This window comes from Quercus robur, chromosome 3 (assembly GCF_932294415.1).
Source record: "Quercus robur chromosome 3, dhQueRobu3.1, whole genome shotgun sequence".
NCBI classification, from domain to species: Eukaryota; Viridiplantae; Streptophyta; class Magnoliopsida; order Fagales; family Fagaceae; genus Quercus; species Quercus robur.
This window is the reverse complement of record NC_065536.1, coordinates 32,587,714-32,610,177: the sequence shown is the minus strand read 5'-3', so window position 1 is coordinate 32,610,177 and position 22,464 is coordinate 32,587,714. Positions and strand designations below refer to the sequence as shown.

Here is a 22,464-nt window from a genome sequence, read left to right as displayed (position 1 = left end):
TTTTTTTTTTTTTTCATATATTTGATCAATTTGCATTTTTACTCGATTAATACTCTTTTTTTCCTTTCAATTGGTGCCTCTTCTTCTTTTTTACATTCATATATTTCAACATCTATTCTTTCCAAATTTCTCACGTTTGTGTGCGTGATGGGGGTTTGTTTTGTTTATTGGCTTAAAAGTGTCCAAATGATTTTTTTTTTTTAAATAGTTTTACTATTTAAGCCAGATGACTAAAGCAATCTTTACTCAATATTTGATACATTTATTTGTCTTCACTCCCTAACAATGTCATTTTATTCATCTGAAAGTTGAGACCATACAACATTATTGGTGTTAGAGTTTCACTTTTGGTCTTAGTATTTTTTTTTTCCTCTTAAGTTGTAACTTTTATAAGTGAAAATTTATAACTTTTGTTTGACTCTTCCGTGCATTGCACGGATTAGCGACTAGTTTAGTTAAAAAACAAATGTTTTAGTGCTTTGAGAGGCTCCATCTGTTGTTAGCTTCATAAATTAATTATATTTATTTTATCTGATTAAAAATGGAAAATAATTTTCATCAAAAGAAAAATATTTATTAAACTAATGAGGTGTTAATTAGCAATAACGCAAGATTAAGGAAGGTTAACTGAGTGGTAAAGGAATAAATTCCGAGCATCCAAACAAATCCTTGAAGCTTGCTTGATACCCTTCCCTAGCTAAATCATTATTAGTGATTCCTATTGTCTTAGAAATTCTTAAACCACCCTAACATTATTGAGGGCGGTGGCCCTTCTTCCCATAATTTCATTCCAAATTCATTCCATTCCTGTGGGTGCCCAAAGACAGCCCTTAAAAACTAGGCATGGCTAAACAAACAAAACCAGAACTTCTCAAGAGGATGGCCCACAAAAGGTGTTTGGGACCCACTTGATGAATTTCTCGTTCCCTGATTAAAGGTTGACCTGTTACACATTTACGCGGTCAATTTGAGTAATTCTTTTTTTTTTGGGCTTAAAAGTCAATTTGAGTAATTCAATGTCTTAATTTGTTTGCACTTTTTTGAAAAGAAAAAGAAAAAGAAATAAGAAAAGAAAAGAAAAGAATAATTAATTCAACTTCCTGACTTTGTTTTCTCTTCTAAGTAATTATTAATAAAAAGGGCATGTTTTGTAAATATAATAAATAGTGAGAATATACTTTTCACCTTTTAAGGGTATTGTCCAAGCAACCCGAAACCTCTCCCCGGCCCCTATATAAACATTGTCCCATGGTGCTCTCAAAACACAAAACCACCAAGTACTAAGTTTCTTCTCTCTTTTGCTTTTGTCTTGTATTCTGTTGATCTTCAACCATGGTGCTCTCAAAACCAGCTTCTGATTCTGATCTCTCGATGCATGCAACTTCTGCCTCTCGCTATGTCCGGGATTCACTCCCTAGGTACATATATACAACCCCATCATCAATCAATTATTTCTTCTTCTTCTTCTTCTTCTTCTATATTGTTATTGTTATTTGCTTATTTATTTTAGTTATGATGGCAATATGAACTCAGAAGATTCGTTTTAATGGAACTTTATGTAGGTATGAGATGCCAGAGAATTCAATACCAAAGGAGGCAGCTTACCAAGTCATACACGATGAGTTGCTGCTTGATTTCAAGCCAAAGTTGAACTTGGCTTCCTTCGTCACCACGTTGATGGAGCCTGAGTGTGACAAGCTGATCATGGAGTCCATCAGCAAGAATTATGTTGACATGGATGAGTATCCTGTTACCACTGAGCTTCATGTATAATTCTCTCTCTCTCTCTCTCTCTCTCTCTCTCTCTCTCTCTCTCTCTCTGTATTACACAAACACACACGTGTGCTGTGTGCACATGCACTGTTGAAAGTTGGGTTGACGGAGTTTCGAGTAGGACGGCGTGAAATATTATCAACTAGGAAACGTTGAACCTGAAGTCAAAAGTCAATTTTCATCATGTTTTTTTAATTGTGAAATTATAAGTTTTGCCAAGCCAAATTGTTCTTTTGTTATTGTGATAGGCTTATTTTCTATATGGTTTAATTGTAGTGGTAGGCAATTGTTGTCCAAAAGGGACATGAGAGCAGGGAGACTCGTGAAAATAAAGTGATGTAACGGAAAAATTATTTCATAATTACTTAAAATTTTAAGTTTTGATTGGTTTACATAATATTAGTTAGCACTATTTTTATTATGTATATTGTACCACGTACGTGTTTATTCAATAATTATTTAAAAATTTATGAATTATTATTATTATTATTATTATTATTAGCTCTTTAAACTTCTTGAAATTCAAATAATGAAACAGTGGATTCGGGTTTTGGCATTGGGTTGAAGCTTTTTTTCATAGTCCCTTTAATGCAGTTGATCGGATTTTAGGTTTTGGGGATTGGGTTGAATCATTCTCATAGTCTTTGGTAAAAGAATATTGAGTAGAAGAAAGAGCAAAAGAAACGTCAAAGATCGATTTTTCAACTAAATGTCAAAAGTTTTTGTCAAATTGTCAACAACAAGTTGTTGTGGTATGTTAGCTTTATTCTACTTCTACCTTTAGGCTTTACTTTTACTTTACGCCATTATATTAATTTAGTTTTGGCCCACCCTTCATCCGTAGTCTATAATTTATATAAAATTGAACATGTTTTACTTTTCGTTGAACTCTTAAAATTTGGCTTCATTATAAATATCTATATATATATATATATATATTGATAAATTTTTTGATCTATTATATATTTTATTCTATATTTAAACTCTTCCTTAAAACTTTCTTATGTAATAAATAGTTATATAAAAAAAAAAATCATAATAGTTATATAACCTTTCCCTTCCTATGGAGTGGTAGGAAATATTGTACATGATTAATAAATAGACCTAAGTGTCCACTAAAGATTGATTGCATCTTAAGCATTGGTTGACGATATTTCATATATATTTTAATGGAGATTTTATATATGATTTGTTTGTACAGAATCGGTGTGTGAACATGATAGCACGTCTATTTCATACTCCATTAGGAGAGTCTGAGGATGCAATTGGAGTGGGAACTGTAGGATCATCCGAAGCTATAATGCTAGCAGGCCTTGCATTCAAGAGGAAATGGCAAAATAAGAGGAAGGCTGAAGGAAAACCCTATGACAAGCCCAACATTGTCACTGGTGCCAATGTTCAGGTATATATAATGCTATATGTATCATGCCCAACATTTAGTAAACATGATAGTATAATTAATTTGACAAGAATTTAAGTGTAACAATAATCTAATGGTACTGGAAACTAGTAAAGTTTAGAGTTATTGATTATATCTATAATAAATTCTTTATATTGGTTGGTTTTGGCATAGGTATGCTGGGAGAAATTTGCTCGGTACTTTGAGGTGGAGTTGAAGGAAGTGAAGGTGAGGGAAGGATACTATGTAATGGACCCTGCCAAAGCTGTCGAAATGGTGGATGAAAACACCATATGTGTTGCAGCTATCTTGGGCTCTACTTACAATGGAGAATTTGAAGATGTCAAGCTCTTAAATGATCTCTTGCTAGAAAAGAACAAGCAAACTGGGTATATACCACTTAACTCCTTAATTAGTTCAACATTCATCATTGGTTGAAATCTAATAAGCTAATTGATTTTATGATTTATTTGCTTAATTTTTGGTAGATGGGATACTCCAATTCATGTTGATGCGGCCAGTGGTGGATTTATTGCACCATTCATTTATCCAGAACTCGAATGGGATTTCCGACTTCCACTAGTGAAGAGCATCAATGTTAGTGGCCATAAGTATGGGCTTGTTTATGCTGGAATTGGGTGGAATATTTGGAGAAGCAAAGATGACCTCCCTGAAGAACTCATCTTCCACATCAAGTACCTTGGAGCTGAGCAATCCACCTTTACCCTCAATTTCTCTAAAGGTGACCGGTCTGATTACTTCTTTTTATTTTTAATATAGATGTCATCCTAGTTTTATTCATCAACAAAATAAAAATTATTTCTTACTTGCTTTATATATGCAGGTTCAAGTCAAATTATTGCTCAATATTATCAACTAATCCGCTTGGGCCAGGAGGTGAGACTAAGAAATTACAAAAGCTTAATTGATATTACTTCAACAACATCATAAATAAATTTCTCAATTATTTTTTGGTTTTGTGTTTAAAAATTTACATCTTAATTTAAAAGCAGTACTAGGCCTATTATCATTCAATTACAATAACATAATATTGAGTATGAACTTCAAATTAACTTTATAACATATATACCTAATGCAAAAAAACTTGTACATGTTTAATAGGGGTACAAGAATATCATGGAAAATTGTCACGAAAATGCCATGGTGCTGAAGGAAGGCTTAGAGAAGACTGGTTGCTTTGAGATTTTGTCCAAGGATGATGGAGTTCCAGTGGTGGCCTTTTCTCTTAAGAACAAGAAAGGCGGTCACGATGAGTTTGAGGTCTCTGAAATGTTGCGTAGGTATGGTTGGATTGTGCCTGCATATCCAATGCCAGCAGATGCTCAACATGTGATTGTGCTTCGTGTTGTGATAAGGGCAGAGTTCTCACGCACCCTTGCTGAGCGTCTTGTGCATGACATCACTACGGTTCTCCATGAGCTTGAAAAGTTGCCCCCAAAAGTTAACAGTGAAGGGAAAGAAGTTCATGTCAATGTTGAAGAGAATTGGAGCAATGGTATTGTGTCCAAGAGAAAGAGTGACTTGGAAACACAGAGGGAAATCACTACTTATTGGAAGAACTATGTTAGTGCTCAGAAAGAAATCAAGAGGCAAAAGGTCATGGCCTCCTAAGAGTATTATGAAGATGGTAGCTAACTCTGCTTAAGTCGAAAAAAACAGAAGAAAAATGTCATTACATTTTAACACCATTTGAAAATTTTGTTTTTGTATTTTTTTTTTTTCCAGTAGTTTATGTGTGTTGGTTCTCCCCCATTTTGGCTACCAAGCTCATAAAATGACAATTAAAGATTGACTATTAATAAATTATTTTATTTTTCTTCTGGTAATTATTAGTACTAGCATTGCGCGGAAATATTTTACATATTTAAAATACCATCAACTTGACATGAAAATACAATAAAATACTCATTCATGTAATGTAGTAAATCCAGTTTATTTTATCGAACAACTAAAATTTTGTATCTCAATTATAGTTATACTATCTAAAGAACAGTAATTCTTACAACATTTATTTATTTATTTACAATATCACCAAGGATAGTATAACGGAAAAAACTAAGTTTAAAAGTAAATAAATTTAAAATTTTAAAATTAAAAAGAATCTTCTAAAACAACATAAACAATGTTCAGACTTGTATTATATGCTTAATTCAAATGACCCACCCCTGCAAAATTCTTCCTAAGTCCACCAAAAACCAATGCGGCTTGATCCAAGTAGGGGGAGAAAAGAAACTCTTGTGTTAAAGCTGTGAAATTATAGAACATAACAAAAAACTTTCATTATAATATAACTTTGTCAATAATATTGGTTAATAAGGTGGGTCTGAGGATCTGAATTATCACACATGAAATCAAGTCAAACAAAGAAATTAAATTAACTTGCATTGTGTACATAACTAATAAAAAATTCGTCTCTTCCCTAAAAAAAAAAAAAAAAAAAAAAAATTCAAACAGAACAACAAATCATGCATAGTCCTAAAACACAGAACAAAGGATAAGGATTTTCCTAGACTCAAACATGCATGTGGTATAAACTTATAATTAGCAAAGAAGAAGCAGCACAATTTAACCCCCCAGGGTAAAAATTCATCAGTTATAGATGTCTCATTCAAACATGGTTTCTTCATGTGGGTTTGGCAGCAACAAAAGAAGGAAACCATTTAGGCAATAAACATAAAGATAAAATAAGTTAAAAAAAAAAAAAGTAGGAAAACTATGAACATTAATCTCATGAGCTATTCCTTTCTGTAGATACCAAGGTACTATAACCTAATATACACTATACAAATCACATGCATGAACTAATTAAAATATCGCTTGTCAATCCCTAGCAAATATAGGAAAAACCATGGGACTGCAGTATCATTCTTAATGAACAAAACATGCAACCCACATGATTTTTTTAAAACTGTGATGAGAATTTGTAAAGAATAAAATATGTTAGCCACGTGAGTTCTTCAACACCACATTATCTTAAAAGCGAAGTTTAAATTTGAGTCAATTGATGTTTTATAAAAACAAATACCCTAAACAAAATTAAATCTAACACAAATACCCAAAATAAAATAAATCTCTTAAAGAAACTATTTGATTCTAACCAAAAGACTTTAGTTCAAACGGATTCCAACCCAAATTCTAGACTTTAAAGCTGAATTTGTTATTTTTATTTAAAAGCTTTACCTGCCGATGGGTGGGAATACTCTGTTTCCTCTTTCTCGTTGTCCATCTCTTCGTCTTTGTGCGTGACTTACAGTTACCAACTTTCTCTTAATGTTGATTCTAAATGTTTCGGTTTCTTTATATGTAAACAGCAAAAGGTTGTCAGTCATAAGGTTTAAGCAAAAAAAATCAAACCAAAATAATCAAAATACCTTAATCTCAGCCAAATACGTATAGCAAAAACAATCCCAAGCCTAAATAATATTTAAAGCCAATTTCTTTCCCAAAAAGTAAAAAATGTTTTACAAAATCGAAACTTATTGATAGCAAGTCAGCAAGAGACCGGATGATTGTGGAAGGCCAGAATGGCGGTAATGGCAGTCCTCAAATGTCTCTCTCTGCCTTATGATCTCTATCAATCGCTATTTTTGGAATCTAAATATCTACCAAAACATTCAAAAACCTAAAATCAAAATTAAAAGTAGGATTGGATTCTAACCCAAAATATAAATCCAACAAAAGAAAATTTGGGCAATCCTTCTTGACCTTTTAGTTTCAGTTAAATCTCCACTATGCCGCAAATTTTTTTTGTCTCCTTCCCTTTCTCTGTATCGCTACGAACTCTGCTTGGTTCCTCTATCTTCGTATCCCTTAATCAAAACCAAATCTGACCCAAAATACCAATCTAAATCATAATTAACACCCAATTGATTCTCCAAATAAAAACCCAAAACCCTAAATTTTTAAATTTAAAACAGAACTTACCAGTAGTGATTTCGATGGTCGGGTAGCGAGTGGAGACTTACGGTGATGGCAGAAAATCTGACAGGAAGTGAGAGACATCTTTTCATTCTTGATTGCAAACTGCAGTTTTTGATCTCTCGATCTCTCTCTCCTCCGTTCTCTGCCTCTCTATTTCTCTGTCTCTCTTTTCTCTTGGTCTCTCTTTCTCCTTTCTCCGTGTAGCAATCTTTTTTTTTTTTTTTTTTTTTTTTTTTTTTTTAAGCGGTTAGTTTTCTTTTATACCAAGAGCGCTCCAAACAGTATTTAACGTAATGAAAAAATTATAATTTTTTACTCTTAAACGGTGTGATAGAGATACCAAACAATATAATGTATCGCTTTTTAAAGTTACACATGTCTGAATTTTAAGTAGGGACTTTTCCTATTTGTCATTACCTCCTTAATTCTAGGAACTCATTTTCTCTCAGCTTCTACAATTATAAATATATAGATATAGATATAGATTACTAACGCTCTATTTGTTTCGTTGGAAAACCTTTTATAAAGATAGTTTTTTACATTTTTCAGTATTTGATTGCACAAAATAAAAAAATAAAAAAATAAAATTGATCAATGGAAAACTATCTTTGATCAACGGAAAACACTAAAAAAAAATAAAGCTTATTTTCTGTAGGTTGTTTTTCATTTTTTTTTTTTTTTGAAAACAATCTCTCTCTCATGGTAAACTCTCTCACTTTTTCTCTCTTCCCTTTACTTTTTCTTCCCTCACACCCTCACTATCACAAACTTTGGTCTCTCTCTCTCTCTCTCTCTCTCTTTATAACACAGTTCTCTGATTAGATTTCCCCCCCTCCCATTGATTGGTCTCTCTCTCTCTCTCTCTCTCTCTCTCTCTCTCCTTGTTTCTCTTTCCCTTTATAACACAGTTCTCTAATTAGATTCCCCCCCTCATTGATTGGTCTCTATCTCTCTCTTTCTCTCTCTCCCTCCTTGTTTCTCTCTCTCTCTCTCTCTCTCTCTCTCTCTCTCCCTTTATAACACATTTTTCTAATTAGATTCCCCCCTCGTCTCTCTCTCTCTCTCTCTCCCCTTATTTCTCTTTCCTTTTATAACACAGTTCTCTAATTAGATTCCCCTCCCCCCAATGATCGGTCAATAGTTTTGACTTGCAAAGGAGAAAAAATTTGCAATGGTAATTATTTAATTTCTCTCTACCAAAATCTCAATTCTTTCCTTTGAATTTCAAGCTTGATTTTCTTTTTTCTCTAAGAAATTTTCAGTTTGATGGACTCTAAACAATTTTTTTTTTTCACACATAAAAGTGCAAAAAAAGAAAAAGAAAAAAGAAAAAAAAATGATTTAATGAAGTAAAAGATGAAATTTTAAACATATTGCCTATATGGCTCTAAATTGTTTTTACATAGGACAATCTTTGCGGTAAATTAATAATATTGTTATATAATGAATGATAATTGTTTAGGGTAATTACATTTGTTAGCAAATACATTATGTAGATACTATGCAGTAGACAATTAGTGTACCAGCATAAAGAGCAAACAATTAAAAGTTATTGTTATTTGTACTTACTGAAAATATATTTCCCTATCAATTTTATATATATAAACAAATGGTTGATATATATATGTGTGTGTGTGTATGTGCATATGTATATTACTGTTCATATATATGAGTAAGATAAATTGTAGAGATTATAAATATTTGACAACTAATTTGGATTTTATCTATTGTCAAAATTTTAGTATGAAAACTAGATTCATTCTTGATTTTATTTATTTATATTGATTACATTAGTTGGTTTACATAATATATATGTTTTAAATTATACAATAAATATTATAAAAAAAATTGCATACCAAACACTAGAAAAAATTCTCAATCTCATTTTTAAGATTGTTATCAAACACCAAAAAATGATATAGTTTTTTGGAAAATTCATTTTGAAAAATAAACAATTTTCTAAAAAACGTTAATATTGAAACAAACAATGCGTAAAGTAGCTTTGAATTATCCCAAAGTGAATTAGTGATTGGCTTTTTTGATGTTCTTTATTATATTATAGAATGTTTTTGGAACTTCAATAATAGAATCATAGAATACAACCAAATCAAAACTTCAAAACAAAAGCCCCATTGGTAGGTGAATTAGGATGCAATCTGTGGGTGCCCTTTTGCCTTGATAGGCCAAGGCCCGTTCTGCTATGTTCAGGTCCGTGAATCGTGGGTCAAGAATTGGTGCTGGCCTAATTCCTTAGCAAGACCATGCTACATGCCAGTTTGTGTGCAAGCATAGCACTCCAAGGATTCAAACAACGAAACACATAAGGCAAAGCGTTGGGCTGTGGTCAGGTAGACTAGCTACAGCAGAAGAATTTTGGAGCATAGCTGACCTTTTTGCGCAGATTTTGCCGATAACAATGGTACGGACTACGGACAAAGACAATCAAATTTAAATTAAAAAAAAAAAAAAAAAACATTAGGGTATATTGATAATATGGTTATGTGAAGTAGAATAAGTGACTTTTTAAGGGAATACAAGCGGCAGGAATTGGTGTAATTGTTAGAGACTCGGCAGTCGGCAGGCAGGGTCATTGGTTTTATTGTTGTTTGAGAGAGAGAGAGAGAGAGAGGCTGGGGCGGGCTAAAGCAAGGAAACAATATAAGAAAAAAAAGTTTTGCATAAGCTACAGTGCTTGTGCGGTTCATGATTTGATGTATATGATATTTAGGCCCATTGGCAATATTTTGTGATTTATGCTATTTCCAACCTAGTGTAACATTTTTGGAGGTATGAAAAACTACTATCTTAAAGCTATGGCAAAAATGCAAAAAAAGACTCCAAGGGTTTGGGTCAATTGTTAACTGACCCTTATCTTACCAATTTTGTTTTGTGACTCTTGGGATTTAAGAATTGTCAAACTTGACCCATTTTTCTTAACTCCATTAACTATAAATTATAATTGACATAAAAATATAAAATGGTCAAGTGGTCTGAACGGGAACATTTTACTACCAAAAAAAAAAAAAAAATCATTCTAAAAATAATATATACACAAATCATGACAATTTTCTGTCATTAATAGTGAACTGAATTGAGATCTAAGGGTTAATTTGGCCAATTCTCAAAATTCAAGATTATTATTTTTTTTTTTTTTTGAGGGAGTTCGTTTGTAATTGACCCAAGCCCCATGTTATTTTATTTTAATTTTTCATTTTACTATAAAGTTATTTTGTTCACCTTTTTTTCATTAAATTTATAACGTGGATTTTCTTTTGTTGATAAACCATAATATAAATTCCAAGTAGCTTAATTAGTAAAGTTTTTTATCGTTGAATAAGAAATCTGAAGTTTAACCCCCAGATCAATATTTTGGACTAATGATAAAGAGAAAAAAAGTGAATGTCATAGGTTGAAACTTTATAAAAAACAAATTAAAAAAAAAAAAAAAAACTTGTGGGAGCCAGTTACTCAGGAGGTATTATTAAGGCCATACGAATTGGGCCTATGGCCTAATCCGAGGACATTAACTAATCCGAGAATTGCCAAATGAGGTTATAATGGGAATGGTATAAAGAGAAGAATAAAGATAGTACGAGATAAGTCCAATACATGTCCGAGGAGAAAAGTCATCTCGGGAACAAGGATCCGAGGTCAGTAAGAGTGTCATATCACCCTAGACTTTCTTCAAAGTTACATCACAATTAGGAGTTGGATGTTGGACAAGGGGTAAGTAAAGGGAGGCAACAAATATCTTCAAAAACTGTTACCTTCACATTAAATGCCTCCCAACTAATTCTCTGACTCCATTAATGTAGAGGTGATACCTGAACAGTGACCAAGCAGCTTTACAGCTACTATTTGATGGTTTTGAGAGGTGTTGGATGAGACAAGAAGGAACTCCTAGAATCCAATCTACACGTGTATGGTAGGGATAACACCAAGATTGTAATATATAGTACGGAAAGGTGGCCTAAAAGGGAGATCGAGAAAAATCATAAAATTGAGGCAATAACATTTCAGATTCTTTTAACTGTGTTCAAAACAAGATATTATAAGATAAGCTTCTCAGTTTGTGCCGAGGACAGATTTTCTTACTTTATTTGTGCTTAACAATCTTAATTTAGCAACTTTTATGATCCATCTTTTAGAGTAGAACTAGTTCTTTAACCCAGTTCTATAAATTTATTGTTTGGTCTTGTTGGGTTTAAAACCAATTCTATACTGGGTCTGATCCAAATACTGTCCTTACAAAACTCATAATGTGTAAATAAAAATAAGTAGTAGTCAAATGGAAACTTATTCAATTAAAAATAATAATAAAAAGTGTTGTAGTGCTTTGATTTTGAGAGAGTTTCAACCCATGGTTTGTTTACTCGTAATGTAACTCTTTATCATCAAACTAAAATACCAATCAGTTTTTGGTGTAATTGAGAATTAAATCTCAAATTTCTTATTTAATCATCGTTGAGCTAACTGAAACCCACAGAGAGGCTCCATCTTTGATTTAAGCCAAGTAATATTTACGCTGATTAAAAGTGGAAAATATTTATTTAATTAATGAGGGTTTAACAATAAATTAAAATTCAGTAAATTCCCTGCAGCCAATCCAATCCTTGATGCTTGCTCGATACCCTTCCCCTTATTACATATTCGTCTTGTCCAAGAAATACTTGAAACCTTATTATTATTATTATTATTATTATTAACGGCAGTGTCCCTTCTTTCCGTAATTGTATTCTCGTTCTTTCCTGTGGGTGCCCAAAGCCAGACCTAAATAACTATGTAAGGCAAAAACAAAACAAAACAAGAACTTGTCAAGAGTATGGTCCACAAAAGGAATTTGGGACCCACTTGCATGAATGATTGGTTGACCTCTTTTAACATATTTTCGTGGTCAATTTGTGAAATTCAATTTCTTTTGTTTACATATTTCTTTCTGAATTTGTTTTCTCTTCTAAGTAATTAAAAAAGGACATGTTTTGCAATGAATGGTGAGTATAAATATAAATATAAATATAGATATTTACCTTGAAGGGTCTTCACCTCTTCTCCAAGCAAAACCGAAACCCTACAAATTTTGCCACTATAAATACAAATTGTCCGAACAAAATACCAACTTTCTTCTCTCTTGTTTTTTGTCTTGCGTTTGTGCATCATCGACCATGGTGCTCTCAAGGCCAGCTTCTGAGTCTGATCTCTCAGTGCTTTCAACCTCTGCCTCTCGCTATGTCCGGGATTCACTCCCTAGGTATATAACTATTTATATTCAATACCATCATCATATTCTTCTCTATTGTTGTTGTAGTTTGTTTGTTTTATTTAGTTATGATAATCTTTCATGGGCACTATGAACTAAAAAAAACAAATTGTTTGAATGGAATGTATGTACAGGTATAAGATGCCTGAGAGCTCGATACCGAAGGAGGCTGCTTACCAAATCATACACGATGAGTTACTGCTTGATTGTAAGCCGAAGTTGAACTTGGCTTCCTTTGTCACCACATTGATGGAGCCCGAGTGTGACAAACTTGTCATGGAGTCCATCAACAAGAATTATGTCGACATGGATGAGTACCCTGTTACCACTGAGCTTCATGTATAAATCTCTCTCTCTCTCTCTCTCTCTCTCTCTCTCATATGCATACACACACGACGGTTTCTCCTAAGTTAGCGTGAACTATTATCAAGTAGCTAGGGAAAAAAAAAAGAGTACTCAGTCTTCTCTCTTCAACATCTGAAGTCAAAAGTCAATATCCCAAAACTTTAGTAGAAAGTTGTATTAGTCTTACTAAGTCAAAAATTGTGCCTGCTTTTCTTATTATGTTAGGTTTATTTTCTATATGGTTTAATTTCCCTTAGTGTTCTCAGCAAAAAAATTTCTTTTTAGTGTTTTTCTGTCATGTGAAGTGTTGTCCAAAAGGGGTACGGCTTGTTTAGGACAACTTATTTTTATAATTATTTAATATTTTAAATTTTGATTGGTTTATATAAATTTACAGTTAACACTATTTTTTATTATGTGCAAATAATTGCCACTAGTTTATTCAAATTGGTGATATAGTATGCATAAATTTAACATAATTTGATTTATTATTATTTTTTAAATATGCATTTTGATAATTATGGTAGTAATTAATAGGTATTTACTGTGATTGTATTTGTAAATGGAACAATATATTCTTGCATTAAAGAAATAAAATATAATCTTCAAATATACTAATGAAGAATTTAAATAGAGAAATTCAATATAAAAATATATATATTAAAATAATGCCATATAAAATTGTGAAACATTAAAAACTAATGTGGCACAAACCATTGGGTTAGCACTTTCTCATAGTGCCTCTAAAGTATAAACTTTTTGAAATTAAGAAATAAAAACACAGTGGACCGGGGTTTCATGTTTAGGGATTGGGTTGAAGGCTTGAAGCTTTCTCACGGTCCTGGTAAAAGAATGTTGAGTAGAAGAAGAAGAAAAAAGAAAAGGAAAAACAAAAGGTGGAATTTTGAACGGAAAGTCAAAAGTTGTCCTCAAATTCTCAACAACATATAGTTCTCTTCAAAGGTGTATTTATAGATTTATAGATTTTTTTAAAAATAATTTTTTCAATTTCAATTTGTGTTTTAAAAATTTAAAACTAAATGTCTTTTGTTACTGAGACCATCCATGACAATGATTGTATATATGATTTTTATTTTAATGGAGATTGTATATATGATTTGTTTGTACAGAATCGATGCGTGAACATGATAGCACGTTTATTTCATACTCCATTAAGAGAGTCTGAGGATGCAATTGGAGTGGGAACAGTAGGATCATCCGAAGCTATAATGTTAGCTGGCCTTGCATTCAAGAGGAAATGGCAAAATAAGAGGAAGGCTGAAGGAAAACCCTATGACAAGCCCAACATTGTCACTGGTGCCAATGTTCAGGTATATATAATGCTATATGTATCATGCCCAACATTTAATAATATAATTAATTTGACAAGAATTTAGGTGTAAAAATAAATCTAATAGTATTGATTATATATAAAAAATAAATTCGTTATTTGGATTGGTTTTGGTAGGTATGCTGGGAGAAATTTGCTAGGTACTTTGAGGTGGAGCTGAAGGAAGTGAATGTGAGGGAGGGATACTATGTAATGGACCCTGCCAAAGCTGTTGAAATGGTGGATGAAAACACCATATGCGTTGCTGCTATCTTGGGCTCTACTTACAATGGAGAATTTGAAGATGTCAAGCTCTTAAATGATCTCTTGCTAGAAAAGAACAATCAAACTGGGTATATACCACTTAACTCCTTAATTAGTTCAACATTCATCATTGGTTGAAATCTAATAAGCTAATTGATTTTATGATTTATTTGCTTAATTTTTGGTAGATGGGATACTCCAATTCATGTTGATGCGGCCAGTGGTGGATTTATTGCACCATTCATTTATCCAGAACTCGAATGGGATTTCCGACTTCCACTAGTGAAGAGCATCAATGTTAGTGGCCATAAGTACGGGCTTGTTTATGCTGGAATTGGGTGGAATATTTGGAGAAGCAAAGATGACCTACCTGAAGAACTCATCTTCCACATCAAGTACCTTGGAGCTGAGCAATCCACCTTTACCCTCAATTTCTCTAAAGGTGACCAATCTGATTACTTCTTTTTATTTTTAATATAGATGCCATCCTAGTTTTTATTCATCAACAAAATATAAAATATTTCTTACTTGCTTTATATATGCAGGTTCAAGTCAAATTATTGCACAGTATTATCAACTAATCCGCTTAGGCCAGGAGGTGAGCCTAATAAATTACAATAAACTATGTAGATGAACTTCAAATTAAATTTATAGCCTTCCTAATGCAAAAAACTTGTACATGTTTAATAGGGGTACAAGAATATCATGGAAAATTGTCACGAAAATGCAATGGTGCTAAAGGAAGGACTAGAGAAGACTGGTCGCTTTGAGATTTTGTCCAAGGATGATGGAGTTCCAGTGGTGGCATTTTCTCTCAAGAACAAGAAAGGAGGTCACGATGAGTTTGTGGTGTCCGAAATGTTACGAAGGTTTGGTTGGATTGTGCCTGCATATCCCATGCCCGCAGGTGCTCAGCATGTGATTGTGCTCCGTGTTGTGATTAGAGCCGAGTTCTCACGCACCCTTGCTGAACGTCTTGTGCATGACATCACTACGGTTCTCCATGAGCTTGACAAATTGCCCCCAAAAGTTAGTAGTGAAGTTGAAGAGAATGGAAACAATGGTGATGTGTCCAAGAGAAAGAGTGACTTGGAAACACAGAGAGAAGTCACTACTCTTTGGAAGAACTATGTTATTGCTCAGAAAGAAATCAAGAGGCAAAAGGTCATGGCCTCCTAAGAGTACTACTACCAACTACCAAGATGGTATAGCTAAATCTGCTTAAGTCGATTAAAAAAAAGACAAGAAGCCAGTAGAACTTTTTAACATCATTAGAAGTTTTTCGTTTTTTTATTTTTTATTTTATTTTTTTTCAATAGCTTTATGAAGGTTAGTTTATTTATGATGGTCCTGGCAGAGCATTAATAATTTACTTTATTTTTCTTTTGGTAATTACCAAATTGAATAAAGGTGGATTAGTGATGATTCGCTTTTTTTTTTTTTTTTTTTTTTTTTTTTTTTTTTTTTTTTTTGGAACTGCAAATAACAAAAGCTCATATAATGTATCCAAGTTGGGTGAAAAGAGTCAACTTAACCATGTCCAGTATTCACTATTCTAGGTACATATATACAACCCCATCATCAACTTAGCTATTATATAATATATACATATGCATCCAAAAGAGTCTTGTTGGGTTAGTATTTGGTGAAATGTTAGTGGTAACTAGATAATGAATGTAGGTCGTCTTACAAGCCTTTCGATATTAACTCAAATCATGTCGAAGAACAAGATCTGATGGGAGATCTTCCATTAAGACAGTATGAGCTTCTAGATCTCTTCTAGCTATTGCATGCACTATTCCATTGCCTAACATTTTACATGAATAAAGTTGTGCCAAAAAAATATTGTACTACTGTTTGTGCTTTTGAGTATATTACCGAAATTTGAACCCTTAAGGGTGCGTATAGTTCGGGTTGATTGTTTATTTTTTTTTAATTTGACCCACCTTATTCTAGTTGAAAAAAAATCTAACTCAACCCAATTTATCACAAGAGTCAAACCAATTCTTTTTGATTTGGTTAAACCCATCGGTTAGACAGTTTTTTTTTCCCATAAATTTATAACCTAAGCATAGCACTGATTCAGCACAAATTATTTTATTTGTGCTTCAAAATTTAAACCATTACAAATAACAATATATTTATATTGGTCTTATACAAATAAATCCTATAATGTACTTTTAAAAATGTCTGATAACACAATCAAATAACTCCTATAATATTCATTTTATGCTTTTGGCATGAACCCAAAAATGAAAAAGGAATTATGCCCACAATTTTTAATAGATCTTCCCAAGACGTGCATAGATATAATAAGACCTTTAAAAAAAACTGCATAGACAACGTACAGACGTATTTTTCAAAAATATATATGAAATTTCCACAAATTGTCATTTTTACCAATAACATAACATATATTGGAATATATTCTGTAAAAAGAAAGACTTTTCAAAGCAGAGTTGAAGAGAAACAAATGGTCCCAACTCCCAAATAATGAACGTAATAATATAAAAGCACTTATTCCTTGACCTTTTGTCGTAATACTCCAGAATTAACGCCAACTCACTTCCAAGTACCACCTAACCCAAAATCACCATTAGGAAACAATTCCCAGAAATCATGATTTGAGCTAGAGCCAAATCAAGCTGATTTCTTTTTCAACTATCCTGACCTCCAGATTGGTGAGAACTTCCATGAAAGGTTCCCATAACTTGGCCCTCTCTTCATCATCACATATCACAAGCTTCAGTTGCTTAAGTTTCTCGGTTGATTGTGGCAATCCATTACGCAAGTTCAAGTTCAATAAGTACCCTTTCATGTGGAGCTCTTCTAAATTACGCAATTCGCCAATATCTTTAGGCAAATTTCTAATGCCAAGGCAATCAGATATGTCAAGAAATCTTAACTTTTGGAGGCTTTTAATTGAATCTGGCAACTCTGACAACTCAGTACAGGATCTAAGCCTAAGCTCTTTTAGATTTTCCAGCATTTCAATTCCTTTGGGCAATGCAGACAGATGATGACAATTGGTGATGCTAAGTTTTTCTAGGAGGATAACATCACACAACCATGCAGGCAATTCCACTAGATCATTGCAATAGTCAATGTTTATCTCCATTAGATTTGGCAATGCATCTTTTACTTTCATAGTACTATTCCCAAAAGCCTGACCAAAACTGCACATGAACAAGGATAATTTCTTCAAACTCCTCAACCATATAGGGGCCTTGAAAAGGGAAGGAATTGACACCTTCTCTAATCTGATTCTCTTTAAATTGGATAGAGACTTGAGTAGTTGAAAATTTATTAATTCAGCATGAAAGAAACCATAATTAGTGATTATCACCGCCTTGAGTTTATCCATATTCTCCACAAACTCAGGTAAGCTGTAAATCTCTGACTGAAAGTTCAGAATTAGAACCTCAACATTGGGTGCTTGAATGTTGCACCAACTTGATTTGAACGATTCATCTGCAAAAAGAGTTCTATACAGTGTGACAGGGTTTTGTAGGTTATATATAGTATATGTATGTGTATGTGTTTGTGTGTGTGTGTGTGTGAGAGAGAGAGAGAGAGAGAGAGAATGAACCAACCAGTTGAGATAGAAATTAGGCGAGCATTGGTGGGTTGTTGATTTTGTTTTGTGTACCAGAGTGGTAGGGCGTTTTCTCTTATGTCCATAATCAGTCTTTGCATTTTTTCTATTGGCTCTTGCTTACTCTCAGATATAGCTAGCTCTCTAAGAAGATCATGTTGTGTGACAAAGTCTTCATTGTAATACCTGCTAAACTCACTTGCATCTTTCCTGGGGAATGGACAAAAAATAGAAGCTTAAAAAGATTTAAAAACATCAAACTTTCACATACGAAAAATTAATTCCATTATCATCCAACATAAAAATATAATAACACAGCTAAGGAAAATAAATACTATCAGTTTCCATCTACAATAATTGAATTCAAACATCTACAAGACAAGCAACAATTTTTTTTCCCAAACAAATAGAAGTTGGAAACCCCTTCTTTCCCTTGGTAGAGTAGTTGAAATCCCTCATTGTTTCTAGCTTTGTACAACTTTCCTTCTTTCAAGCTCTTTGTAATAATCACCAACCACATCAATGGTATGAAAAATCAGATTATTGAAATAAAAAGTCACCATACTTTGTCATCACAAGACTAGCCAGATGCCGATTGTTGAGTTCCCGTAAAGTGGCAATAGCATCAACGCCATCTTCACCTAGATCATATAATTCTGCCCACATATCAATGAGGGCAGCAGTGTAGGTCCTTCGGTCTTCAGGAAATGAACCTAAATCCGTGAAAAACTTTTTGAATTTGACCTCAGGACCTGAAAATTCTAGGCTTCTTTGGAGACATTTTTGCAGATCAATATTGGAAATAATGTCATCAATAGACCATTTTCTCAATCTACTGAGCTGAACCTCTACACTCTGCCCACGGAATGATCCACCAATCACTTCAAGGGCTAGTGGAAACCCCCCACAGCCTTTCAATATCTGCAATTTATGGAACCAAATAACATTAGTTATTCTTTTAAGGTTACAGGGTTTATTTAGTGTTTTAGCTATTTAAACCACATTAATAGTTTGGAATATGAAACCATGGTTCGTATGACTTTTCCCCCAATCTTTTTGCTCGAGTTTTGGGGACAATTCATTAGAAAAAAAAAAAAAAAAAAAAAAAAACCCAAGCTTTAATGTATATGTACGTATGAAAACATGATTTCTAGAGGTATTTCTTCATTCATATACATACCTTACACAAAGTAAGTGCAAATAAAATTAAGCCTGTTGAATGCATATATATCATAGATTGCCAAAGTACCTTATCTATATATTCATCTAGAATGTCATCAGGAATGCAAGAGCTCCCATCTTGCAGGGTTGAGTGGTGAAAAAGAGTCATTGCATCCTTAGCATCTAACGGTTTTAACTCATATGAGCTAAACCTTGTAAATGCAGTTCTTGTGGTCACTAGAATCTTGAAATTTGGCATATGAAATTTAAACTTCTCGAGAAGGGTTTCTGATCCTGGCCAGACGTCATCTAGGATCAACAATGTAGGATTTAATCCAATTCTTTTTGGTAGTTCCTGCAAGTGGTTGACCGCATCTTCATCACTTTGAAACTCAGGCACCTGAGCACCCGCATGATTCAATAGTGTTTGTACAATGACCTTCAGATTGGGAGCGTTGGAAATAGTGGCAAAGAAAATATTGTCCCCAAATTTGTCTATCCACCAAAAAAAAAGACTCTAGTTAGAAAGTTGAGACCAAGGTACATTTTCTTATATCACTGTTACTGTACACAGAAACAAAAATAATGGCAAGGACATAGAAACAATCACACAATCCCACCCCAGCAAAGAATATGAAGTGAGATTAAAGAAAAAAGTAACTGTTTTTTTTTTTTTTTTTTTTAAAGAAAAACCACCAATTATTAAGAAATGAGAATCATTTTTTTTTTTTTCAACATTATCTTTGTCACCACTCTTCTAAGGCAGTAAATCCAAAGTATGAAACCAGCAAATGTGCCAAAAACATTCCTATGACTATTGAAAGGGCTAAAGCAACGGCCTGAACATCCTGCCTAATGAGACATAGACTTGTTTCAAACTGTAGTTCAATTTCACTTCCAGGAATTTGAATCTGCATGCGTGAATGCAATCTCATTCATTACAATTATAGCAACACACATATAATATTCAAGCAATAGCTCATTTTAGGATTCAACAGTGAACTCCTCTGTATTTTGTTTTTGGCACTACCTTACAGTTTACTTTCACTAGAAATAACATGTTTGCTAAACTGAAATATCCATTTTGACGCCAATGCCACTTAAATAAATTTAATAAGTTTTATATCAGTATAATTCTTTTATTTTATTTTTTTTATGGAATATATCAGTATAATACTATAATCACAAGTAGAGAGTTAGTGTTAATTACCAAATCACACACAATTTCAGTAAAGCAAACAAGTAGATAATGCAACAAATTGGAAAACCAAATCGACGAAGAACTTCTTCAAATAAAAAACTACTCTGAGGGTAACATACCCTGACAAGACAATTTACTAGTATAAAAGAAGTTCACATACTAAATAAACTTTTGAGATTAGACTCTACTGACAATGCATTGATGTCACCACAACTAGTCAATAACTTATGGACTTCTACATTTGCCTCTTCATCAGGATGCATCCGCTTCACTCCGGAATCCTGGGATCACACTGTATGCACTGATGCAAAGCTGGAACTTGTGTGGTTCAGCAGTATATTGGTTTGTCAGTGTTCTTGACAAAACCAAGAACTAGAAGGAACAGGGTTTATGGATTTGGAACAGAGAGATTCACGATATTCTGTGATACAGTAACCTCTCTACTCAGGAAAACAAAATCTGTTGCTCTCGCTAGAGGGAGACTTGAGAAATTGTCCCAATTTCTACTAATTAAATTATGACTCTTCTTCAACAATTTATCAAATTACTACAAACCTTTTTCATATTAGTCAAGGACATTAGCGCTATAACTCAAAATGACTAATCTAGTTTAGGACTCAACACACAACCACACAACACACACTTAATCAATATCCAATCAATTTGAGCATCACACCAAGAATTTGGGATACCTTTAATGTCACCATCTTGACAAAGCATTTTGACCAATGTGGTCTTCCCACATCCTCCAGGAGCAGTGAGTAGAAGCAGCGACTCCTCCCACAACTTTGTCTTCAACTCCTTCAAAGGCACATCGAAGCCAACAATAAAATCTGGGGGTTTAGGAACCGAATACGACGGCCTAGTTTCTTTTGTTTTCTGCATAGCCTTCAAAAGCCGCAACACATCCCTTCTGGTCTGTAAATTCATGTCAACTTTAATGAACGTCACAATTGCTGCGTTCAGCTCAGTAAGTTCATCATAGTACTTGAAAATGCGCAGCAACCAATTTTTTTTCGAGCACTTGCGAATGAGCTCCTCGCCCTTCTTAATTTGATCGATCAAGCTCTTTGTTTCGTCTTTTGGGAGACCAAGTTCTTCGCCTGCCTTTCTTATCTCTTCCATCGCTGGCGCAAATCTATCTAGATTGCGTTTGAGTCTTTTAAAAGCAGAGTTGAAGTTCAGGGCTTTCCTTCCATATTTCTTAACTACCTCATGCAAAATGTTGAATGCCTCTCCAAGCGCTGCCCCCGCCAATAATTCAGTAGCTGGCATAACTTTGCTTTGACAAATAGGCCAAAACAAAACAAGCCAAATATTTTCTTAATTTGTCCAATATCTTTGGAAAACCCAGATAAGAAATACAATTCTTACAAGCTAAGCAAGAATGGTGTTTCTCCACTCAGCGACATGCTACTTTAAAATTAAAAAATAATAATAACAATAAAAGATTAAATTTCATACGTGTAATATTCTGTTTCTAAAAAATGTTTAGGTTAAAAGTTGAAATTATACCCTAAAGTTTGGGTGTTTAGATTCTATGATCCGAAGTTTTAGAATTTAAATTTTACTCTTTGAACTTTGAAGTTTTATCAATATATATATATATATATATATATATATATAACCGAAACCTTTAAAACTCCCACAATTTTTCATGTCACCACTATTTTCTTTTTCTTTTTCTTTTAGGTTTTATATCTTATCTGTGTATATTAAGAGGATTCAAAAAGTTAGTTATTACTTTTTTTCCTGTCAAAAATACCCCAAAATTAATTAACTAACAACTTAAAAATTGAGTTAAAATAGTAAATTGACAAAAGAAAGTTAGTTATTGTTTTTTTTACTATAAAAAATACCTCAACCTAAAACTTAAAAATGAGGTTAAAATAGTAAATTGACAAAAATAATAAATTCTTACTTCTACGTTGAAATGTCTTCTTATTTTTAATAAACTCTTATTTTTACGTTGATTTAAATTCCTATTTCTACTCACTAACTTCCTACAAAATATAATTACTATTTTGTTAGTTTTAAAACTCCTCAAATCTACAAAACTCAGCCTACGTATATTTTTTTACTTCATCATAATGTATTTGTTTCTTCTGTCCTTCTTCTTTTTCAATTTTATTTTTAAAATTTCATTACTCTAATCTCACGTTTTTATTTTCCCAAATCTCTTCTTTTTTATTAAAAA

General features: G+C 33.0%; 2 protein-coding genes and 1 long non-coding RNA gene across 6 annotated transcripts; 1 reads left to right on the top strand and 2 right to left on the bottom strand.

Moving 5' to 3' along the window:
• Positions 1 to 1,247: 1,247 nt before the first annotated feature.
• Positions 1,248 to 15,657, top strand: LOC126717820 (glutamate decarboxylase 4-like). Of its 3 annotated transcripts, none has more exons than XM_050419734.1 (7): positions 1,248 to 1,418; positions 1,563 to 1,767; positions 2,975 to 3,175; positions 3,347 to 3,561; positions 3,661 to 3,914; positions 4,017 to 4,069; positions 15,001 to 15,504. In XM_050419734.1, exons 1-7 carry the CDS (start codon positions 1,333 to 1,335, stop codon positions 15,487 to 15,489), a joined length of 1,503 nt encoding a protein of 500 aa, XP_050275691.1. In that variant the 5' UTR covers positions 1,248 to 1,332; the 3' UTR covers positions 15,490 to 15,504. The 3 variants fall into 3 exon arrangements, with proteins under 3 accessions (XP_050275691.1, XP_050275690.1, XP_050275692.1); XM_050419733.1 differs by lacking the exon at positions 15,001 to 15,504 and adding an exon at positions 4,295 to 5,019; XM_050419735.1 differs by lacking the exons at positions 1,248 to 1,418; positions 1,563 to 1,767; positions 2,975 to 3,175; ... (1 more) ...; positions 3,661 to 3,914; positions 4,017 to 4,069 and adding exons at positions 12,182 to 12,362; positions 12,506 to 12,710; positions 13,847 to 14,047; ... (1 more) ...; positions 14,499 to 14,752; positions 14,856 to 14,908 and having other exon boundaries at positions 15,001 to 15,657.
• Positions 5,150 to 7,337, bottom strand: LOC126717822 (uncharacterized). Of its 2 annotated transcripts, none has more exons than XR_007652753.1 (3): positions 7,118 to 7,337; positions 6,374 to 7,037; positions 5,150 to 5,439 (listed from the first exon to the last, which is right to left on the bottom strand). It is a non-coding gene; the product is annotated as an uncharacterized LOC126717822 (long non-coding RNA). The 2 variants fall into 2 exon arrangements; XR_007652752.1 differs by having other exon boundaries at positions 6,374 to 7,019.
• A 1,006-nt stretch (positions 15,658 to 16,663) lies between the features above and the next one.
• Positions 16,664 to 21,630, bottom strand: LOC126717819 (probable disease resistance protein At5g66900). The gene is made up of 5 exons (XM_050419732.1): positions 20,960 to 21,630; positions 19,155 to 19,561; positions 18,471 to 18,826; positions 17,904 to 18,115; positions 16,664 to 17,781 (listed from the first exon to the last, which is right to left on the bottom strand). The coding sequence occupies exons 1-5, from the start codon at positions 21,540 to 21,542 to the stop codon at positions 16,940 to 16,942; spliced, it is 2,400 nt and encodes a 799-aa protein (XP_050275689.1). The 5' UTR covers positions 21,543 to 21,630; the 3' UTR covers positions 16,664 to 16,939.
• Between the last annotated feature and the right edge of the window lie 834 nt (positions 21,631 to 22,464).

What these genes read in the sequence shown, in the direction of transcription:
- LOC126717820 (XM_050419733.1), top strand. Translation starts at nt 1,333, where the DNA reads ATGGTGCTCTCAAAACCAGCTTCTGATTCTGATCTCTCGATGCATGCA. An exon ending in GAAAAGAACAAGCAAACTGG is followed by an intron (nt 3,562 to 3,660) that starts GTATATACCACT and finishes AATTTTTGGTAG; the next exon opens with ATGGGATACTCCAATTCATG. An exon ending in TACCCTCAATTTCTCTAAAG is followed by an intron (nt 3,915 to 4,016) that starts GTGACCGGTCTG and finishes TTATATATGCAG; the next exon opens with GTTCAAGTCAAATTATTGCT.
- LOC126717819 (XM_050419732.1), bottom strand. Translation starts at nt 21,542, where the DNA reads ATGCCAGCTACTGAATTATTGGCGGGGGCAGCGCTTGGAGAGGCATTC. An exon ending in TAGATGAATATATAGATAAG is followed by an intron (nt 18,827 to 19,154) that starts GTACTTTGGCAA and finishes CATAAATTGCAG; the next exon opens with ATATTGAAAGGCTGTGGGGG. An exon ending in CCTAATTTCTATCTCAACTG is followed by an intron (nt 17,782 to 17,903) that starts GTTGGTTCATTC and finishes CTCTTTTTGCAG; the next exon opens with ATGAATCGTTCAAATCAAGT.